This window comes from Myotis yumanensis, unplaced genomic scaffold (assembly GCF_028538775.1).
Source record: "Myotis yumanensis isolate MYYU_CA2020_CCGP unplaced genomic scaffold, mMyoYum1.0.hap1 SCAF_1, whole genome shotgun sequence".
Classification (NCBI taxonomy): Eukaryota; Metazoa; Chordata; class Mammalia; order Chiroptera; family Vespertilionidae; genus Myotis; species Myotis yumanensis.
The window spans coordinates 211,883,304-211,906,216 of NW_027223752.1; the positions used below are offsets into that span (position 1 = coordinate 211,883,304).

The 22,913-nt window shown below is 37.1% G+C and overlaps 1 protein-coding gene across 2 annotated transcripts in view; it reads left to right on the forward strand.

Annotated features, from left to right (window-relative positions):
* GABRG1 (gamma-aminobutyric acid type A receptor subunit gamma1) overlaps nucleotides 1–22,417 on the forward strand; it is a 50,822-nt gene extending 28,405 nt beyond the window's left edge. Inside the window, exons 6-9 of one of the 2 annotated variants that reach the window (XM_070397178.1) lie at nucleotides 9,515–9,652; nucleotides 9,767–9,919; nucleotides 13,295–13,506; nucleotides 21,896–22,415. In XM_070397178.1, the coding sequence (XP_070253279.1) occupies nucleotides 9,515–9,652; nucleotides 9,767–9,919; nucleotides 13,295–13,506; nucleotides 21,896–22,165 (773 nt within the window). In that variant the 3' untranslated portion in view covers nucleotides 22,166–22,415. Of the gene's footprint in view, nucleotides 1–9,514; nucleotides 9,920–13,294; nucleotides 13,507–21,895 lie in introns of both variants that reach the window. The other variant, XM_070397170.1, reaches the window with a different exon arrangement.
* Nucleotides 22,418–22,913: the final 496 nt, after the last annotated feature.

Sequence of the window (22,913 nt, forward strand, 5' to 3'; positions counted from 1 at the left end):
TACCAAGTAAAAAACCTAACATTAAATCTTAAAGAACTAGAAAACAAAGAACAAAAATGACCCAAAAGCAACCTAAGCAGGGAAATAGTAAAAATTAGAGCCGAATTTAAAGAAATAGAGAACAAAAGGACTACACACACACAAAAAAATTAATACAACAAAGATCTGATTCTTTGAAAAGATTAATAAAATGGACAAACCCCTGGCTGACTCACTAAGGAAAAAAGAGAAAAAACTCATATAAAAAAATTGGAAATGAAATAGAATTTACCACAGACATCACAGATATACAAAGGTTCATACTAGAGCATTATGAAAGACTATATCCCACCAAATTCAATAACTTAGGAGAAATAGATAAATTCCTAGAAATATATTACCTTTCTAGACTGAATCATAAAGAATTGGAAAATCTAAATAGACTGGTCAATAGAGAGGAAATTTAAAAAACCATCAAAAACCTCCCAAAATATAAAAGACCAGGACCAGATGGCTTCACCAGTGAATTCTACCAAACATTCAAAAAGATTTGATACCTATCCTGCTCAAACTTTTCAAAAAAAAAAAACATTGAGACAATACTTCCTAACATTTTATGAGACAACTTAACGCTGATACCAAAAATTGCCAAGGGTAACACGAGAAAGAAAACTATAGACCAATATCTCTGATGAATACTGGTGCAAAAATCCTAAATAAAATACTATCACATGGAATACAACAATACATTAAACAATTAATACGTTACGATCAAGTGGAATTCATTCTAGAGGCACAATGACGTTTCAGCATATGCAAATCAATCACTGTAATACACCACATTAACAAAAGATTAAAAAATCAGGAGGAAGCAAGATGGCGGCGATATAGGCAGACGCGTCCCAGGTCTTGTCCCGGAGCAAACGGAGTAAGCAGCTGAAACTAATAACACCCACCCCGAATTGGCAAATTTACTCAGCTGGTGAGACGGTTTGCAGCCGGGAAGGGCAGACCTCCCCTGGAAAGGTTAAAAACCAGGGATCTGGGCAGGAAAGTTTGCCAGACCTGAGCCCAGAGGGTCGGAGGGAGACCGCATGGCAGACAGCCGCGTCTCTTGGGACAGACACAGACCCTGACCAGGGTAAGGAGTTCCGCGGGTTTGCTGGCGCCAGGAGATTTGAGATTTGGATTTTGTGATTGCGGAGAACTGAGACTAAAGGGGGCATCCTGAGGAACTGATCAGACCATGCAGTGCCCATAAGAGAGGAGCGTTTCCCAGACCATGCAGTGCTGGTAAGAGAGGAGCGTTTCCCAGACCGGTAAGAGGAGCGTTTCCGCGGCCGGCCGGCGTTTGTCTGTTTCTTTGTTTTCACTGAACCCTGCTCAGAGGACAGTTCGGATACAGACACTCACCTGTGCTGAAGAGAGGGTGAAGGTGCAGACGAGGGGAATCTGGGGAGAGGCTGAGGAAAGAGGGGGAGCCAGAGGAGGTGGCAGCGAATTGAGTGCTGAGACCCCCCTGGGCCCAGGACTGGGGCAGCCATTCCTCCAGAGGGTGGAATTCCTCCCCCCAGCCCCCCAGGCAAGGAGCACAGCCACACCCAGATTCCACCCTGTATGAGATAAAGGATTAAAACAAGCTGATTAGTCCCTGGGAGTTACCAGGGTCTGGCCTATAGAGGGATTTTCAGTCCCACCAACAACACAGAGCAGGGTAAGGATTAAAAAAGGATAGAGAAGCTGTATAGCCTCAGAGGCCAACCCAAAAACACTGCCACCCAGAGGCTGAGCCACAAACTGACTCTTAGGGGAATACAAATTAAGGCAGACTGGATCACAAATACGGCCTGCTTTAAAATCAGGACTGTGATTTACAACACGGAGGAACAGTGTAATGCAGGCAAATTCAACACTCTCCTAAATACCTGGCAGGACTAAGGCAAACCAGGCTGAAGAGTAGAAGAACCGAAAGACCATCACTACTGCAAATTTTTTCTTTTTCTTTTTCTTTTTAATTTTTTCACCTTTTTACTAAGAAACCAATTTTTTTTCTCTTTTTCTTCTTTTTCCATCACCTGATTTTACCCTTTCAATTACCACATTTTTATTTTTAACCAGTATTATTACTGCTACCATTTTACCATTTTTTAAAGTGCCATTTTCTCTTTATTTTCTTTTGGGATTAGTGTTCTCCATTCTATTTTCATCGTTCCTTTAGCATTAATTTTCCCTATCTCAATTTCACCTCTTTGCTAAAACCCTCTTCCTTACTTTTCCCCTTTTGGTGTCCTGTTTCTCTTACCCTATTCCTGCTCCAGACTTTCCCAATTCCCTCTTTTTACCCCCTGTCTAATTCCACCCTACTTATATATCCTATTTCCAATCTACTGCTCTAAATCTTTATACACCTATTCTTTATCCTTCTTCACTTTCCAAACATTTTTTTCTCTCTTATCTTTCTATTGTTTTCTTGATTGTTGAATATATTGGGCTTTTTTTTTATTTATTTATTTTTATTTGTTTGTTTGTTTTGTTTTGTGTTTTTTCTTCTTTTTTAGGACTGGTTGTGAGGTTGTTTTTCTTTTTCTTTTTCTTTTTCTTTTTTTTTTTTTTTTCTGCTGGTTTTTCCCTTCCCTCCCCCACCCCACCCCGGTTATTTTTGTGCTTCTGTTTTCCCTTACCCCTCTGGATATTATTGGTGGTTTGTAGTTTGCATTCATCTCCAGGGATCTGTTGCTGGAATTTGTTGAGATTAGTGGCAGTTCTATTGGAGTTTGCTCCTCATACCAATAGTCTCTTCCCCGCTTCTACTTCATTCTCTTTTTTCGCTCTCTTTTTTTCCCCCCTCTTTTTTCCCAATTCTATTTTTGCACTCCTTTTTTGTTTGTTTTTTTCTTATTTTTCTTTTCTGTTCTCTCTTTTATCTTCTTCTCTTCTTTCTCCCTTATCCCCTAATTCTCTTAATTCGGGTGGTCACCTTTATTTGGGGTTATTAATATTGTGAATATACTTGTGTTCAGTGCTGGGTACGTTGTGCCTTGCTCTGTTGTATTTTGTGCCTTTAAATCAACGCAGCAGATCCAAGCAACAGCAGCCCCCTGATCACCGCAGCCTCCTGATCACCACAGCCTCCTGATCACCACACCCTCTGTCTGTGGAACAGCAGCTGTACGTGAAGCCTCCCCCCACCAGCCAGAAGAACCAACACAGCTGTGAACAACACCCACCAGAGGAGCTGCTGCCAACTGGAAAGCAGCTGCTACCGCAACCGTCTGAGCAGCAACCACAACCCAAGGAGCCCCTGCCACCCAGGGAGCAGCCACTGAACATCTCAACATCTACATATGTCAGCGAGATCAAACATGGGTAGGCAAAGAAACCCCCAAAGGAAAGAAAAGGAGGACTCGCCAGAAAAGCAGCTAAGTGGGACAGAGATATGCAACATGACGGAAAAAGAATTCAGAATAAGGTTCCTAGAGTACATGCACCAGATGTTCAAGAAGCAAGAAGAAACAGATGAAAAACTTAACTACTTATGCAAGAAGCTAGAAGAAACAGATGAAAAAATCAACAACTTAAGTAAGTCCCAAGAAGAAATGAAGAGTGACATAGCTTCAATAAAAAACTCCATTGAAAGTATCAACAGTAGACTGGGAGAAGCGGAGGACCGAATTAGTGAATTAGAAGACAAGGAAGCAAAACACACTCAAACTGTACGGCAAATGGAGAAAAAGTTAAAAGACAGGAGGAGAGCCTAAGGGAGCTTTGGGACAACATGAAACGAAACAACATACGAATAATAGGGGTGCCAGAGCAACAGAAAGATGAACATGGATTAGAAAACCTATTCAAAGAAATAATATCAGAAAACTTCCCTGAGGTGGGGAAGAAAAAAGTCACACAAGCCCAGAGAGTCCCAAACAAGGTGAACCCGAAAAGACCCACACCAAGACACATCATAATTACCATGGCAAATGTTCAGGATAAAGAGAGAATCTTACAGGCTGCAAGAGAGAGACGGAAAGTAACATACAAGGGATCTCCCATTAGATTATCAAATGATTTCTCAACAGAAACACATCAGGCCAGAAAAGAATGGACGGAAATCTACAAAGTGATGCAAAGCAAAGGACTGAATCCAAGAATACTCTATCCAGCAAGGCTATCATTCAAAATTGAAGGGGAAATAAGAAGCTTCACAGACAAAAAAGGGCTAAGGGAGTTTATCACCACCAAGCCAGCCATGCAAGAAATGCTAAAGGGACTGGTGTAAAAAGAAGAAATATCAAGCTCAGAAAGAAAACAGCCACACACACACACAAAAAAAGAAATGGCTACCAACAAGTACCTTTCAATAATAACTTTAAATGTAAATGGACTAAATGCTCCAACCAAAAGACATCGAGTGGCTGAATGGATAAAAAAACATGACCCATACATCTGCTGTCTACAAGAGACCCACCTCATTAGAAGGGACTCACACAGACTGAAAGTGAAGGGATGGAAAAATATCTTTCACGCAAATGGAAAGGAAAAGAAAGCTGGGGTAGCAATACTTATATCTGACAAAATACATCTCAAAGTGAAGGCCATAACCAGAGATAAGGAAGGCCACTTCATAATACTAAAGGGATCAATACAACAAGAAGATATAACCCTGGTAAACATATATGCACCCAATGCAGGAGCACCCACATACATAAGAAAACTTCTGGAAGATATCAGGGGAGAGATCGACAACAATACAATCATAGTAGGGGACTTTAATACACCACTGACATCACTGGATAAATCCGCTAGACAAAAACTCAGCAAAGAAACAGCAATCCTAAATGACTCACTAGATCAGATGGACTTAATTGACATCTTCAGAACACTTCACCCCACAGCTGCGGAATATACATTCCTCTCAGGTGCTCATGGGACATATTCAAAAATAGACCACATATTGGGTCACAAGCAAAGTCTCCACAAATTCAAGAAGATTGAAATCATAAAAAGCTTCTTCGCAGACCACGATGGCATAATGTTAGAAATAAACTACAATAAAAACAACCCAAAATACTCAAACACTTGGAAGCTGAATAGCATGTTATTAAATATTGATTGGGTTACCGATGACATCAAAGAAGAAATTAAAAACATCCTGGACACTAATGACAATGAAAACACAACAATCCAAAACCTCTGGGACACAATGAAAGCAGTCCTGAGAGGGAAGTTTATAGCTCTACAGGCCTATCTCAAAAAACAAGAAAAAATGGTAGTCAATCATCTAACTCTACAACTCAAAGAATTAGAAAGAGAGCAACAAGAAAACCCCAGAGTGAGCAGAAGGAAGGAGATAATAAAGATTAGAGCAGAAATCAATGAAATAGAGACCAAAAAAACAATACAGAAAATCAATGAAACCAAGAGCTGGTTCTTTGAAAGGATAAACAAGATTGACAAACCCCTAGCCAGGCTCACCAAGAAGCAAAGAGAGAGGTCCCAAATAAACCAAATCAGAAATGATAGAGGCGAAATAACAACAGACCCCACAGAAATACAAATGATTGTTAAACGATACTACGGGCATCTCTACTCCAACAAACTAGACAACCTGGAGGAAATGGACAAATTCCTAGAAAAATACAACATTCCAAAACTCAATCAGGAAGAATCTAAAAACCTCAATAGGCCAATAACTATGGAAGAAATTGAAGCAGTCATCAGAAAGCTTCCAGCAAACAAAAGCCCAGGGCCAGACGGCTTCACAGGGGAGTTCTACCAAACATTCAAGGAAGAACTAAAACCTACCCTCCTCAGACTACTACAAAAAATTCAAGAGGAAGGAACGCTTCCAAACTCATTCTATGAAGCCAGCATCACCCTAATACCAAAACCAGGTAAAGACATCACAATGAAAGAGAATTACAGGCCAATATCCCTCATGAACATAGATGCCAAAATCCTCAACAAAATCTTAGCAAATCGGATCCAGCAGTACATCAGAAGGATCATACACCATGACCAAGTAGGATTTATCCCAGAGATGCAAGGATGGTACAACATCCGTAAATCAATAAATGTGATACATCACATAAACAAATTGAAAGAAAAAAACCACATGGTCATATCAATTGATGCAGAAAAAGCATTCGACAAAATCTAACACCCATTTTTGATAAAAACTCTCAGAAAGGTGGGAATAGAAGGATCATACCTCAACATAATAAAAGCCATATATGACAGGCCCACAGCCAACATCATACTCAATGGACAAAAACTAACACCATTTCCCCTAAGAACAGGAACAAGACAGGGATGCCCACTCTCACCACTCCTGTTCAACATAGTACTGGAAGTATTAGCCATTGCAATTAGGCAAGAAGAAGAAATAAAAGGCATCCAAATTGGAAAAGAGGAAGTAAAACTGTCCTTATTTGCAGATGACATGATATTATACATACAAAACCCTAGAGACTCCATCAAAAAACTACTAGACTTAATACATGAATTTGGCAATGTAGCAGGATACAAAATTAACCCCAAGAAATCTGAGGCATTTCTATACACCAATAGTGAACTTTCAGAAAGGGAGATCAGAAAAACAATCCCATTTACCATCGCACCAAAAAAATTAAGATACCTAGGAATAAACTTAACTAAAGAGGTTAAAGACCTCTACTCAGAAAACTACAGGACGTTGAAAAAAGAGATAGAGGAAGACATAAACAGATGGAAGAACATACCATGTTCTTGGATTGGTAGAATCAACATCATTAAAATGTCCATACTACCCAAAGCAATCTATACATTCAACGCACTTCCCATTAAAATACCAATGGCCTTCTTCAAAGATCTAGAACGAACTCTCCAAAAATTCATCTGGAATAAAAAAAGACCCCAAATAGCTGCAACGATCCTGAGAAAGAACAAAGTAGGTGGGATACAATGCCAGATATCAAGCTGTATTACAAAGCCACTGTTCTCAAAACTGCCTGGTACTGGCACAAGAACAGACATATAGATCAGTGGAATAGAATAGAGAGTCCAGAAATTAGCCCGAACCAATATGCTCAATTAATTTTTGACAAAGGAGGCATGAACATACAATGGAGCCAAGATAGTCTCTTCAATAAATGGTGTTGGGAAAATTGGACAGATATATGCAAGAAAATGAAACTAGAGCACCAACTTACACCATACACAAGAATAAACTCAAAATGGATAAAGGACTTAAATGTACGACAGGAAACCATAAAAATTCTAGAGGAATACAAAGGCAACAAAATCTCAGACATATGCCAAAACAATTTCTTCACTGATACAGCTCCTAGGGCAGTTGAAACTAAAGAGAAAATGAACAAATGGGACTACATCAAAATAAAAAGCTTCTGCACAGCAAAAGAAACCATCAACAAAACAACAAGAAAACCCACCTCGTGGGAAAACATATTTGCCAACGTCATATCTGATAAGGGCTTAATCTCCAAAATTTATAGGGAACTCATACAACTTAACAAAAAGAAGATAAACAATCCAATCAAAAAATGGGCAAAGGATCTAAATAGACACCTTTCAAAAGAGGACATTCAGAAAGCCAAGAGACATATGAAAACATGCTCAAAGTCACTAATCATCCGAGAGATGCAAATCAAAACAACAATGAGGTACCATCTCACACCTGTCAGAATGGCCATCATCAACAAATCAACAAACGACAAGTGCTGGAGAGGATGTGGAGAAAAAGGAACACTTGTGCACTGCTGGTGGGAATGCAGACTGGTGCAGCCACTATGGAAGGCAGTATGGAGGTTCCTCAAAAAATTGGAAACGGAACTCCCATTTGACCCTGTGATCCCACTTCTAGGAATATATCCCAAGAAACCAGAAACACCAATCAGAAAGGATATATGCACCCAGATGTTCATAGCAGCACAATTCACCATAGCTAAGATCTGGAAACAGCCTAAGTGCCCATCAGTAGATGAATGGATTAGAAAACGGTGGTACATCTACACGATGGAATACTATGCTGCTGTTAAAAAGAAGGAACTCCTACCATTTGCAACATCATGGATGGAACTGGAGAGCATTATGCTAAGTGAAACAAGCCAGTCAATGAAGCAAAAATACCACATGATCTCACTCATTCATGGATATTAAAGACCATTACAAACTTTTGAACAATAATAGATACAGAGGCAGAGCTGCCTCAAACTGATTGTCAAACTGCAGTGGGAAGGCCAGAGAGAGTTGGGGGGCAGGAGGGAGGGGAGTAAGAGATCAACCGAAGGACTTGTATGCATGCATATAAGCATAACTAATGGACATAAGACACTGGGGGGTAAGGGAGGGTAGGGGTTTGTCAAGGGCGGGGGGGAAAAAAGGACACTTATGTAATACCCTTTGTAATACTTTAAGCGAAAAAAAAAAAAAAATCATATGACCTTATCAATAGATGCAGAAAATGCATCTGATAAGATACATTATCCATTTCTTATTAAAACACTCAATAAAATGGGCATAGAAGAAAAGTACCTTAACATAATAAAGGCCATATATGAGAAACCCTCACCTAATATCATAGTCAATTCTGAAAAACTGAAAGTTTTTCCTCTAAAATTAGGAATAAGACAAGGATGTCCATTCTCACCACTCTTATTCAACACTAGAGGCCCTGTGCACAATATTCTTGCACAGGTAGGATCCCTAGGCCTGGCAGGTGATCAGGGCCCATCAGGGTCTTCTGGCTGCTGGCCAGGGCCTTCCTTTCTCAGCTGCCAGCTGCCAGTGGGGGCCTTCCTTTATTCCCCAGTGCCCCCTGGTGGTCAGCGCACATCATAGTGAGTTATCAAACTCCCGGTCTCCTGACCAAACTCCCAAAGAGATACTTTGCTTATTAGTCATATATATATATAGTCCTGGAAGTCCTAACAAGAGCAATAAGGCAAGAGAAAGAAATAAAAGGCATCCAAATAAGGAAGAAGTATAACTGTCACTTTTTGTGGATAATATGATTCTATATATAGAAAACCCTAAAGACTCCATCAAAAAAACTATTAGAAACAATAAACAAATATAGTAAAGTTGCAGGATACAAAACATTATACAAAAAATCCACTGCATAAATATTTTTAAAGAAGCAAAATATAAAATAATAATTCAGTAAAGCAGCAATCAAGTAGAGTTCAAAAAAATAAACAATTTTTTTCAAAAAGGCATACCAAAATATAACAACTACAAAAAATTAAAGAATTATCCGAGAAAGCAGGTTAGTGTTTATCTCTAGTTGGGAGAGGAAATGCTATATTGGGGTTGTCACATGAGATTTCCTGGATGCTAGCAGGGTTCTATTTCCTAATTTATGTGGAGTCGCATGAATTATCATTATTCTTTAAAATATACACATAAATTTTATGGGGAATTTTTTGACATATAGTAGAAGAGTGAAGAATTTCAAAAAATTTGTCTGGATAATGTTGGTATGGCAACTGTAACAGATTTGGATCTTGCTAATTTATATATTTTATTTCAATATATTATCTAGATGGATACCCTAAAAATGAAATTGAATATAAATGGAAAAAACCTTCTGTAGAAGTGGCTGATCCTAAATATTGGAGATTATATCAGTTTGCATTTGTAGGGTTGCGGAACTCAACCGAAATTTATCACACAATCTCTGGTAAGAAAGAAACACAAAATTATAGAAATTGCGTTTGTATTTCAATCTATGGGTTGGAATCTATACTTTTGTATTTATTTTATAACCAAAATAAAACCTTTTTTTTTCTTTCAGGGGATTATGTTATCATGACAATTTTTTTTGACCTGAGCAGACGAATGGGATATTTCACTATTCAGACCTACATCCCATGTATTCTGACAGTTGTTCTTTCTTGGGTGTCTTTTTGGATCAATAAAGATGCAGTACCTGCAAGAACCTCACTGGGTACGACATGTAATATTATGCTATAGTGTCATGGGACTTTTACAAATATGTTAATGTGATAAACTATTGTTGAATATATTAGAATATTCCTCTACACTACAATCAAGCAAAAATTAAGTTACTCTATTGCATATAGTGTTGAAATGCATACATGAAAAGCAAAATGAAATAGGAATGCAAAAAACTTAAAACTTCAGAAAATATTTTTATTGTTTCCACTACTAGAGGCCAAGGAAAGCATGCATACACAGTAAGGATTAACACATAAAAATCATACATAATCACTGAATTTAATTTAGTCAATAATTTCAATCACTTTTCATCAAGATTTTATTTTATTTTTTTAGCTGGATCACTAATAGCCAACATTTATTGACTAGTGTGTTAAGAAGGCTTTGAAGTGCCTTACTCTTACAATAATGCTAATTAATAGTCAACTGTTCTAAAGGGCAGGTTGCTGAAAGGAACAAGAATCTTTTTGTTGTTGTTATTACTCCTCACCCAAGGGTATTTTTTCCATTGATTTTTAGAGAGAGTGGGAGGGAGTCTGGGAGAGAGAGAGAGAGAACTATCGATGTGTACCACATGTGCCCTGACCAGAACCAGGGAAGGAACCTGCAACCCAGGCATGTGCCCATGACCAGGAATGAAACTGCGACCCTCTGGTGTTCAGGCCAGTGCTCTAGCCACTTGGCAACACTGGCCAGGCAGAAACAATTATCTTATAGGCTTTGGTAATCTATAGACTGTGGACATAGTCTGTGAATACTTCTGAGAGTTTCCTGTAACATAGCACTGATTTAAAAGGTAATTTTTAATTCACACTTGATATAATAGACTTTTGTTTTCATTCTTTAGCAACCCATGACAATATTTAACATCATATAAAAAATTTTTTCTAATTACTATACATTTGTTTAAAAAACTAAAGGCCCGATACACAAAATTCTTGAAAGAATAAGCCTTCCTTCCCCCAGCTGCTGGCACTGGCTTCCCTCTGGTACCCAGGGTCCAGGCTTCTCTCTGGCTGCCAGCAGGCACACAGGACCCTGGCTTTCCTAGCAGCCCTGGCTTTGTCCGGAAGGTTATCCGGAAGGATGTCTGGTCTAATTAGCATATTATGCTTTCATTATTGTAGATGACACCTTAAATTCATGCATTAATATACAAAGACAACTCATTGATCAATTCCCAAGAATACAATAGTGCAGGAAGTGAATCACATTACTGAAAATTGTGTCTTACAAAACAAAGAAAGTTAGAGCTTTTGCTTTTTTCAACAGCAAAAAGATTTTCATTTTGTTTCTATGATAGCTGGTGAATAACTTCACTCATAAATACAGTAAAATGCAAATCACATAAAAGTAGCAAGATAAAGCCCGAGGCATCCAGCTCTATGCTTGGAAATGCATTTCCTTTGGGAGTCTAAGCAGAAGTGTAGACATAGCTAGTGGATAAAATGCACTCATATCTGAGATTTGTTTTCTATTTAAAATAATTGTAATTTCAAATTACATTTCATGCCAAGGGAAAAGAAATGATTTTAGATTATTTATATGCTACTTTGAATATAACAGATATTATATTTCTGTTTTAAACATTATTCTTGTATTTTTCCAAAAAGGATTTGAATAAATTAATTATACGATTGGGTGTGTCTGAAGCCAAAAATCATACTCCACAGTTTCATGAAAGAAAATAGCCAGTTGTGGAATTTTTTCATGAATTAATATTTTTAATATTAGTATATCAAGTTTAAAGATAAGTGATAGTCAGATCTAACTTGAAGAATATCTTATAACTGTGGATCCTCTGTAGTTGGAATATAAAGCTTTTTATATTTGAAAGAAAATTTCCTGAGCTCATTTATTCCACATTGCATTTTTACAAATGTGTATCAAATGCTTTTGATGAAAGAGGCAGTGTTCTAGGTGCTTTAGTATTATCAGTGAACAATATTTGTAAAATCCTCATGTCTATGGCATTTATGTTTTTGTGGCATATAGAGTTAATGTACAAATATAAAAAGCATAGAAAACATGTCAATGAGTAATAAAGGTTATAAAGAGAAAGCAAAAAAAAATGGCTAGAGAATGGCACTAGATGTTGATAGACATAGTGTTTAGTATTTTATCTTGTGGAGTCAGGCTAGACCTCTCTGAGGAGGTAGCAGGGACTTAGGGCAGTGCAGGAGCTGGCCTGGTGGATAACTGGTAGAAAGATGGTGCAGGCAGGGAGAATAGATGGTTCTGAAGCGGACCTTCCTCACCATGCCATGCTTGGAGTTCAGAAAGGTAACTGTGGCTGGGGCTGACTGACAAGTGGTAAAAAATGAGATTGGAGAGGTGGGCAGTGGTGTGATTACATAAAGTTTAGTAGGTTTTTCTAAGGACTTTAAGGACTTTTTGGTTTTTATTCCAAATGTGGTAGGAGATTATAGGATTTTGAGCAGGAAAGCCATAGAGGAAACATTAGTGAACCTGCTTAATAACACAATGGAATTCAAAAGACTAAAATTTTCCAGAGAATATCATAAAGTATACTCTAAAAATACTATGGATAATAATGCCTTCATATATTTAGAAATTAAAGCATGACCTTTTAGATAACCCTTGGATCAAAAGAGAAATTAGAAAATATTTCAAAATAAATTTTAATAGATATTTAATATATATATATAAATATTTGCAAGACACAGGTAAAGCATTGCTTAAAGGGAAATTATAGCTTTAAATATGCTTTTATTTATTTTTAGAGGGAGAGGGAAGGAGAAGGAGAAGGAGATAAAATCAACGATGAGAGAGACACATAGATCGGCTGCTTTATGCATGCCCCCTCATGGGGATCGAGCCCATAACTCAGGCATGTGCCCTGACCTGGGAATCAAATCCGGGGCCTTTTGGTCCACAGGACAACGCTCAATCCATTTAGCCATACCAGCCTGGCAGAAGTTATAGCTTTATAATGCTGATATTAGAAAGGAAGAAAGATTTAAAGTCTATAGTCTAATTATCCCCTTTAAGAACACATAAAATAAATACCTTTTTGCAGGGTGGGGTAAAGGTTGGTGTACAGGCAGCCTTGTGACAGGTAAACATTGAATAGTCTGTTACTATAGAGCAAGGGAAGGATGGGTACAGGGACTCACGTCCTTGCAGTCCACAGAATTTGGATGACTAAAACACAGACAGGAGAACACATTGAACATAATGTAGTTATGGTTACCAGTATTTTTTTTCCCCTGTAAATCACAGTAATCATACCCTTTTGTGTGCACTGTTTATTGCTGCTCACAATATTGCCAAATCAGAAGAAAGGACGAAAACGGTCTGTGAGGTTATTTTTCATCTTCTATTTGTTTCCCTCCCTCTGCAGGCATTACCACAGTTTTGACCATGACCACTCTGAGTACCATAGCCAGGAAGTCCTTGCCTAAGGTTTCCTACGTGACTGCGATGGATCTCTTTGTTTCTGTGTGTTTCATTTTCGTTTTTGCAGCCTTGATGGAATATGGCACCTTGCATTATTTTACCAGCAACGAACGAGCAAAGGCTGCTAGAGACAGAAAGATAAAACACAAGGCCTCGGTACGTTAAAAATCTTTACTTTTTTTAAAGTGGCAATTTAATATTAGAGATACTGTTTAAATACTCATGTTATACTTACTCAGACAAATATGGTGCTTAAGGAACCCTGACAAAATTTAAACAAAAATAAAATGAAACTGGAGCACCTCACATTGCCCACCAAGGAGAGTGCATTTACTAGTGTATTTCCTCTTAGAAGAGACTCTTGGATCACCTTTGTAAAGACTGCTTTCATGTGCTGTGAATTTTTCCAAGTGCTAGGTTCTTATACCTAAAAAAGTGTTTAAGATCATTCTTTAAAGAGATCCTACGTTTGTGTTTAGAATTTGAAAAACAGGTGGCCCACAAAATTAACTTACCTTGTAGAGACAAAGATTCCTCTTTAACATTGCTATTCAGCTGTGTTTGAAAGGCAGAGCTATACAGGTTTTTGGTGTGGTTTTTTTTGGTTGTTTTTTTTTTTTTTTTTGGTTTCTGCATATTTATACTCTACTACTCCCTCTTCCCTATCATGTATCTATCCTAACTTATGTCACATCAAGTTGATATAATTGATTCTAAGATACTCAAGTGTTGGATGATTGACTATAATTTCTTGTTATAATGGCCACTTTAAAACCTTAAAGTAATACCTCACACTGATCACATCAGTGTTCCTCTAAGCATTTTACATGTGTGATTTCATTATGCTCATCTGAGTACAAGTTCAGTCATTTGCACAAGGACAGCCGCAGGAAGTGAAGGATCCATGACTCACACCCAGGTCTTTCTTAGTGCCGGAGCTCAAGTTTGTAACCCTTATTACCTTTTCCCAGAGAACTCAGAAAGTAAACATCCGTTTCTCCAATATTAATTTAAAAAGGCACGTCGCTGCTGACTGCAGAAAATGATTGCAATGTGGATTTGTTCCAAAATACCCAAATAAATGACAACTGTATCAAATAGCCACTATAAGCCTCCCATAGTGTTTATACAGTGAGGCATAGAGTTTTCCACATTACCTCCTAAACTTGTAAGTTCTAGGATTCGATGATTTTTCTCCCTCTCCCTTTTTCATTAGTTTCTTTATAAAGCTTTGCCATACTTATAAATGATATTTTCCTTTTCATGTAATACTCTAAGGCACAAATCTTTGTGAATTTGTTTTCAGATTCCCACAATATTCCAAGAAAGCAGAGTGCATTAACTGGCAGTACACATTTGAGAACTTACCTTGTAGAATTAGCCTACGAGTGTCTCAAGTTAACATCATTTTAACTTATGCATAGCACATATTATAACCCCTAAGTGGACAAATTATCAAAGGACAATGATGTCAACTTTAATATTGATCTGCTAAATTTTAGGTAAGGAAAAATGCAGGTTTTCTACCGTTTTCCTTGAATTAAAGTCAATCATCCTCTTCTGGATTTTCCATTTCATCATATATTCATCCATAGCTATGTTCAGGTACGACCTTGAAATTTTACTTTTGGAAATTGGGAATGAAAGTCAGTCAGTGTACAATATCACATGTGTTCTCTAATCTAATTCTAAGAATACCATGTAGGTACTATTTTTATAGCATCTAAGGACACTCAACCAATAAGTGGCTGCTGCTAATCACTTTGATTCTACATCATGCACTCTCAATTACATTGCATGTCACATTTACTCAGGAAGCTGCAAACTGGAGGGCAAACTGTACTGTTATGATGTTTACTTAATCATTCATTCACCAAATATTTATTAAAGTCACCCTTGTTCTAATCACTGCTTTAGAATAGTTATTTGATATAAAATATACATGTTGAGTATTCAAAATTTAGCATAAGGCCCAAGAAACAAAAATACTAAAGGTGAAAAAATAAGCAATAAAAATTAAAAGAGGACACATATGTAATACCTTAATCAATGAAGAAAATAATAGATATAGCACATTAAAAAAATAAATGAGCCCTTTGAAGCACTATATTTCAAAGCCAGATAAAAGTTAAATTTGACCTATTATAATTGACTACCTGGGTACAAAAATTATTTTCTTTAGAGCTATCCATAAGAAAGTTCTATAGTCTTTACCTTCTGTGATTCATGAGCTCTTTCAATAATAAATGTCACTTTGAGTGAAAAACTGAGATCAGTAATCAAATCAGACTTCCTGCCTGGTTCAGTCATATATTCTTGCTAATCAGGTAAATCAATATGAGTACACTTTTATTGAGAATAGACACCTCTGCTTGCTATTTTCTCAAATGTCCTAAGAGCTTTGTGTATCTGATTTTCTTCTGTTTCAGCCACAGTAATCAAATGCACAACCTAGACAGCGAAGTTCTCTCTCTCTCTCTCTCTCTCTCTCTCTCTCATCTTTCTCTTTTTCTCTCTCTCCCCCTCTCCCCTTGTCTTCCTCTCTCCTCCCTCCTTCTTTCACCTTCCTTCCATCTCCCTACATTTTTTTATAAGCTCAAAATTCTGAGTAGTTTAAAATACAGTATTTTTCCTTTTTTTAACCTTAAATTACTATGAAATAGTCAGACCAGGATCAAAAACTTTGACTAGAGTCAGTGAATGGTCAATAAGTCTGTTATTGAGCAAAACCAAAAATCCCCTTTGCTGATGTCTCTATGACAACTTAACTGAGGATCCCAAAATACCCCAATTTATTTTCATTAGAAACAGCTGATATTTTAACACAATAGATTTTTTGGCTTCAATGAGCCCTCTTAGAAAAACATAAATCAATTAGGATGCTTTCTACTTTACTAGCCATATGATATAGTCTTCCTTCCTTCCTTCCTTCCTTCCTTCCTTCCTTCCTTCCTTCCTTCCTTCCTTCCTTCCTTCCTTCCTTCCTTCCTCTATTCTTTCTTCCTTAAGTTCTTCTTTTCTCTTTTCAACATTCTTTTCCTTTCTTCTTTAATTTTCATTGTGATTGTCAATGACATTTTTATTTGGTCCATGTTCCCATCCAATATATGTCATTATGTTTTTATTTCTACTCATTAAAAATATGATTTTTGTATGTTTGAGTCAACATATATTTTCCAAAACAAAACAAAACCCAAAAACTGAAAAGTTAACTATGTTGGAACATGTAATTAGCATTATGAATCAGGTAAAGGCCACATTAATACAATAGTAGTAAACTAATCATTACCAACTGAAGAGTAGTTAATTTTGAAATTAGAATACTCAACCTATAGATGATTAGAAATCTCAGGAAACTATCTTATACTCACACCAGTGGCCTGGTATATCCATTAGAGGACAGAACTTATTAATAATCTCTCAATTTGATTAAAATGTAAAATAATAGAGATTTATTTCACCAGCCATGAACAAGACACTTTGGAGAGAAAAATGATAGAATGTGTTTTCTGCTCCCAGGATCTTCAAATCTAGGTGTAGAAAGGTACAGTAGGCATGTAAATGCCAGATAACAAGGTGCAATACAAATAACAATCCAATGTAAAAGTCAAAAGTAAACAAAGATACTCCAAGGGAATTAGCAGTTAAGTGACTGGTTTCAAATACTTTTTCAGACGCAGACTATTTCCTATGATGTGCATAAGTAAAACGTATTTTAAAGGATATGCTTTATTGAAATATCTTGATTTCATGCTCCAACACAGTGAAACACTGACTTAACAAGCGTGTAGTGCTGAGATGAGGCTATATGCAGCTCTTCTGGGGATGGACATGTAAACCATTTGAGGCCATATTGTGGTCCTGTATATCATTTCCATTCTTCCTACCTAACGTCCGTGTTGGTGGGCAAAACAACTCCCACACTCTGAAACTTTGATGGACAGAACAAATCCCACATCCTGTTCCCATTTCCTGAGCCTTTTCTGAAATGTGGCTTCCTTGAGTCAGCTTTATCCCTTGGCCTGTTTCCATCAGTTCTTTGCCTTTTATAAACTCATCACAAATTCTGACATGCTGATGGGCAGCTCAGCATCACCAAGACTCACCTTTATGTGTTTTTAACACTGAAGTGCATTTTGTAAGTCTTGAAATTCTGACTGGTTTTGTGAGAGGAGAAAATATATGCTTAGGTTAGCATTTTCAAATACAACTTTTTTTTTTTTTTTTAAATATATTTTATTGATTTTTTACAGAGAGGAAGGGAGAGAGATAGAGAGTTAGAAACATCGATGAAAGAGGAACATCGATCAGCTGCCTCTTGCACACCCCCTACTGGGGATGTGCCCGCAACCAAGGTACATGCCCTTGACCGGAATCGAACCCGGGACCTTTCAGTCCGCAGGCCGACGCTCTATCCACTGAGCCAAACCGGTTTCGGCGCAAATACAACTTTTTAAATAAAAAATTTAATAATAGTAATATTAGTCACTATTATATAATATCAATAACATGACCTAATAATGTATTCTATTCATATTACTAACATTTGATAACATATAATTAGTGATGTTAACATATGTAATAATTATATCATGTAAATACACACATATATATAATTTGTACATAAATGTTTTATTACTATTTAATAATATTTAATTGATAGAAGTATGTCTTGGTACTTAAAATATACTTTGTATATTTAACCAAGTTACTAATATATGTAATATAATATTTAATATACAACCAGATAATATGCATATGTAATAAGAAGAATGTAATCCATTTTTCAAAATGTTACATTCAGCTATATTCTTAGTGACTTTTGAAATAACAAAAAAGGTATCTTCTCAAAACTTTATCCTTCAAAGTAAGAGTAAATTTTATTTAATTTTGTCATTTCTTTTTTTTATCACTTAAACTCATTTATTTTTTCAATCCTTGCTATTTTGGGAGGGGGGCAGAGGATATTTACTTGAAGAGTTACAAGCTGGGTAATATAGTTGCACTTCAGATAAATAAGGTTTGGAATGTTTGTATTCTTCTGATTAATCTTTCAGTAGTTTCTGGGTGACAGATCTGCCAATCAAAATATTCATTTTATTGGTATTGCATCAGCTCTTAGACTATTTTTTCAGCACTTATAATGTCTATTTCTATTCACATTAATCAATCATTAAAGTGTAGTTTCTTTCAGTTTCTGAATTTTTGGTGTTTTGGGGGGTCAGCCGGAAACTAGAAAATTGTCAATAAAGGTGTCACTGTCATAGGAGGGCTCCACGATTTTGACCACTAGAGATTAATCCATTTTTTAAGTGACTCACTTGCAATTTTTCTCTCTTTGTGCACGTTAGTGTTTAATCATCCCTTTCATATACAATCGATATTTTCTGACAAACACACTATATTTCCATTTATGGCAGTTCTGAGTGAGATATGAGTGTGTTTTATACCATACACCCTTGAAATTCCCAAATAACAAACTTGTATTTTAATCACTTTTCACTCTGATGAGTATTTGAACTATTTAAGTATTAAGTGACAGGGAAATGAATACAAATGTTTCCGTTTTTCACATCATTTTAATGCTCCACTAAAATTTAGGAGTCTCTTAAAGTATTCCCAAGTGTCAACCTGAAAAGATCTTTCATTAACATTTAATAAACGCTGTCTCTGCTTTTTATGATACATCTAAGCTGGTGGAGTCATGAATTTATTTGTGTTTAGGGCATTTCTCCTTATCTTCAGGCTGCACATTTTGTTTTTAATATGGATATTATGACTTGTCTGATGCATTTATCTTTTTTAAATATCACAAAATGTGATTATTTGCTTCTGTTTGCATACACTGAATTTTTATAATTTAGTGGTTTGGAGTCTATATTCCTCTTTAGATATAAAATGGATTTAAATGTAAATCCACATTTTAAGAAGTTAAAAGGTTTTGTTTTTCACTTTTAAAATCTTCCCATACAATATTTATTTGTCATGGATTTGTGATATATTTATTTTAAATTTAAGACTAAAAATATATGAACATTTTCTTTAGAAGAATTTAGATAAGGTTAAAACAATTTTAATAATGTCAGCATTGTACTTGTTGTTTAGACAATAAAACCACTGATTATAATAAGCTGTAAAATCTCATCTTAAGATAAATCCTAAATATGCAAGTTTTGAAGAATAAGTATTACTAAAACTGCAATCTCCATTCATATTTTACTTGTCATTATATTCAAGGAGTTATTAATGTTTTTTCTAATAACCTTTTTTTAATAGATCTGGGTTTTTATTGTTGGTTGTTTTAACATACTTTATAGCCAATTATGATATACTAGAGGCCCAGTGCATGAAATTTGTGCACGGGTGCAGTCCCTAGGCCTGGCCAGCAATTGAAGTGTGAGTATCTGGCGTGGAAGGGCAGGTCCCAGCTGACCTCTGGTCCCTGAGCAGCACCTGGACCCCTGGGCCCCCACATGCCCCACTCTGCCTGAGTCAGGGTGCCTGAGTCCCCACGCGGAGATGTGGTGAGCGCAGCATGGGCCTCTAGGCCACCCAGCGATGCTGCACGAAAGCCAGGAGATCAGAGCACTCTCTCCCAGCTAGCCTCGCAGACCAGCTCCTGCACGAACCCATGGGGACCCCAACTGGTCCCTGTGGTCCCAGTGGTTGCAGCCCAGCTCACCTGGAAGAGGCCACGCAGGTGTGGGGTGGGCTCCTCATGGCACCCGGCATCTGAGCGCGGGGGCTTCCCTGGTGGGTGAGCCCTGGTGTCCCAGGGGAGGGTGGCAGGGGGAGTGAGAGTGAGTTTGGCAGACACCCTGCATTCTCACTGCACTTCCGTCTCCATCACCCCCGCCCCCAGGTAGCCAGTGAGAGGTCAAAACCTCCCACCCAGGTGCCGAGGGAGGTTGGTTACTGCCACCCATCCCCAGTTCCCCATCCCAGCCCAGGGCCCAGCCCCATTGGGTGATCAGGGCCTGAAGGCTGTAGGGAGGGATCCGGGAGATTGGCCACCAGCCCCAAGAAGGGAGCCGGCCCTCAGCCCCCCTGGGAAAGGGGCCGTGTCCACCAACACCCACCCCCAGTTCCCTGTCCCAGCCTGGTGCCTGGCCCCAATTGGGTGATAGGGGCCTCCTGGCTGCAGGGAGGGACTGGAAGGTTGGCCACAGGCCCCATCTGGCGACCAGGGCCTGCGGGTTGGGGGCAGCTCTTGCATTGAGCATCTGCCCCCTGGTGGTCAGTGCACATCATAGGACCGGTCATCCTGGTCCTTCCGGTCGTTCTGTTGTAATGGTTGCTTAGGCTTTTATATAGATGCTGTTGAGGAATCAATATGAGCAGTAACAATACCAACAATAAGCATTGCCTATTGGCAGCTGAATGCTTGCTATGTTTCAAATGGTTTGCTTGGTGCTTTGTGTACATTATCTCATCTGATCACCAAATAGATCCATGTGTTGTCATTGTAACTTGTACAGCAGAAGGCACAGAGGCATAAGAACAGTCACATTTCCTGTTCAAGGTCACACACAACTCTACTGGCAGAACTGGGATTTCTGCCCAAGCTGGTCTGACTCCAAAGTGATTGTTTTAATGTATCATAGTATCCTGGATTGCTTAATTTTTATATTTAAAAAATATTTTCTTATTTAATTATTATTCAGAATCTGTTGTCATAAAAATTAATTTGACATGTATCCCAAATAATCCTGATAATAATAGTAAGATAGGCAAGATGAAGCCTGATCATTTTACATAAGTTATGAAATATACTCATCACAGCTATAAAAAAATTAGGTGCTAATATAATTTTAGCTTTGTGGATAGCTACATTGGTAAAATTAGACAAAGTTTGAACTCTTGAGTTTTTAACTCCTGCCCATTCTTTCCCCAAAGTATGATGCCTTGAGCCTATCCACTACTATAACTCCCATTACATCATTTTTTAATTCACTCACAGTTTCTCAAAACTTGTTTATCAAAATGTCACCTTTGCTATTTTTTTCAATATTACTAAAATAAATAACTTGCATACTATAATATAATAGCAAGTAGACATTTATGGCATTGTAAATGTTTCAGAGTAAAATGTCATAGAAATATAGTTTGTTTTAGAATACAGTTATGGTTAATATTTTAGTGGATCATCTTTCTGAAGGTATAGCATATATTTCATCTCTAAGAGTTTTTTATGTGAAATCTTCGAGATGTAAAATAATATTAAGTTGTGTGTTACAAAGTAAATAATATAAAAACACACCAAAATTGAATACTTTTTTCTTTTTATTTTTTAATAATATATCTATTTTTTATTGTTGACAGTATTACAGATGTCTCCCATTTCCCTCCCTTCCTTTACCCCCCTCCAAGGAACCCCTACCCACCCCCTGCAGGTCTTCACCACCCTATTGCCTGTGTCCATGGGCCCTCTTTGATTTTTTCAAACCACGATTATTTTCACTGCATTCTTTTAGAATTCGCCTTGCGGGGACAGATTGATCTTTTTTATAATGCTGTTCTCTTTCTCACTTATTATGTTACACAGATATCTCCTGGACTCCACCTTGGATCCACTCTGATTCCAATGAATAGCATTTCGCTGCCACAAGGAGAAGACGATCACGGGTACCAGTGTCTGGAGGGCAAAGACTGTGCCAGCTTCTTCTGCTGCTTTGAGGACTGCAGGACAGGGTCCTGGAGGAAGGGAAGGATCCACATCCGCATTGCCAAAATCGACTCTTACTCGCGAATATTTTTCCCAACAGCCTTTGCGCTGTTCAATCTGGTTTATTGGGTTGCCTATCTTTACTTATAAGTTCTACTTGCTAAGAAAAAGCATAAGAAATTTGACTAAATCCAATATAATCTATTGTACTTCAGTAACATGAAGTTTAAATGTAAAATTCAGAGAAACCACTGACCAAAATGTGAATATTATTGTAATCATTTTAAAACTTTCATAGGTCGGTAAAGTAGCAATTTGCATATTAAGTTACTTAAATTTAGGTAACACAGATTACTTGTAAAATGCAATCTATTAAAATACTCATATATTTTTACTTAAATTTTATTTATTTTACTTAAATCACATTAGGATTTTGGACTATGTTCCTGGATTCATATTTTAAAGACATAATAATTTTAATACATGATTTATTTAAATACGATCTATATATGAGTGAGCCTATTCTAATGCCTAATATTTATGGAGTAATTTTTCACCTAGAAAATATTGTTAATTGTTGTTTTCTTTCTTTTTATTTGTATGCCCTATTTGGAATAGAGGATTTTAAAAACATAAAGCCATGATTTCCTGGGATTTATTTTCAAGATGTTTAACTCCAAGGAAGAAATTAACTTATTTATAAATCTTTTATTAATTAAATAATAACATGCCAATTTTACATAATTAAAAGGCCAATTTTTTATCTGTTTTAGTGAAGTCTATTTCCTGACAGTATTAAGTAGAACTCTTGTTACATTTATTTTTTTTAACTTTAATTTATTGAGGTGGCATTCGTTAATAAGATTATATATAATATTTTGATGATTTACAAACTAGG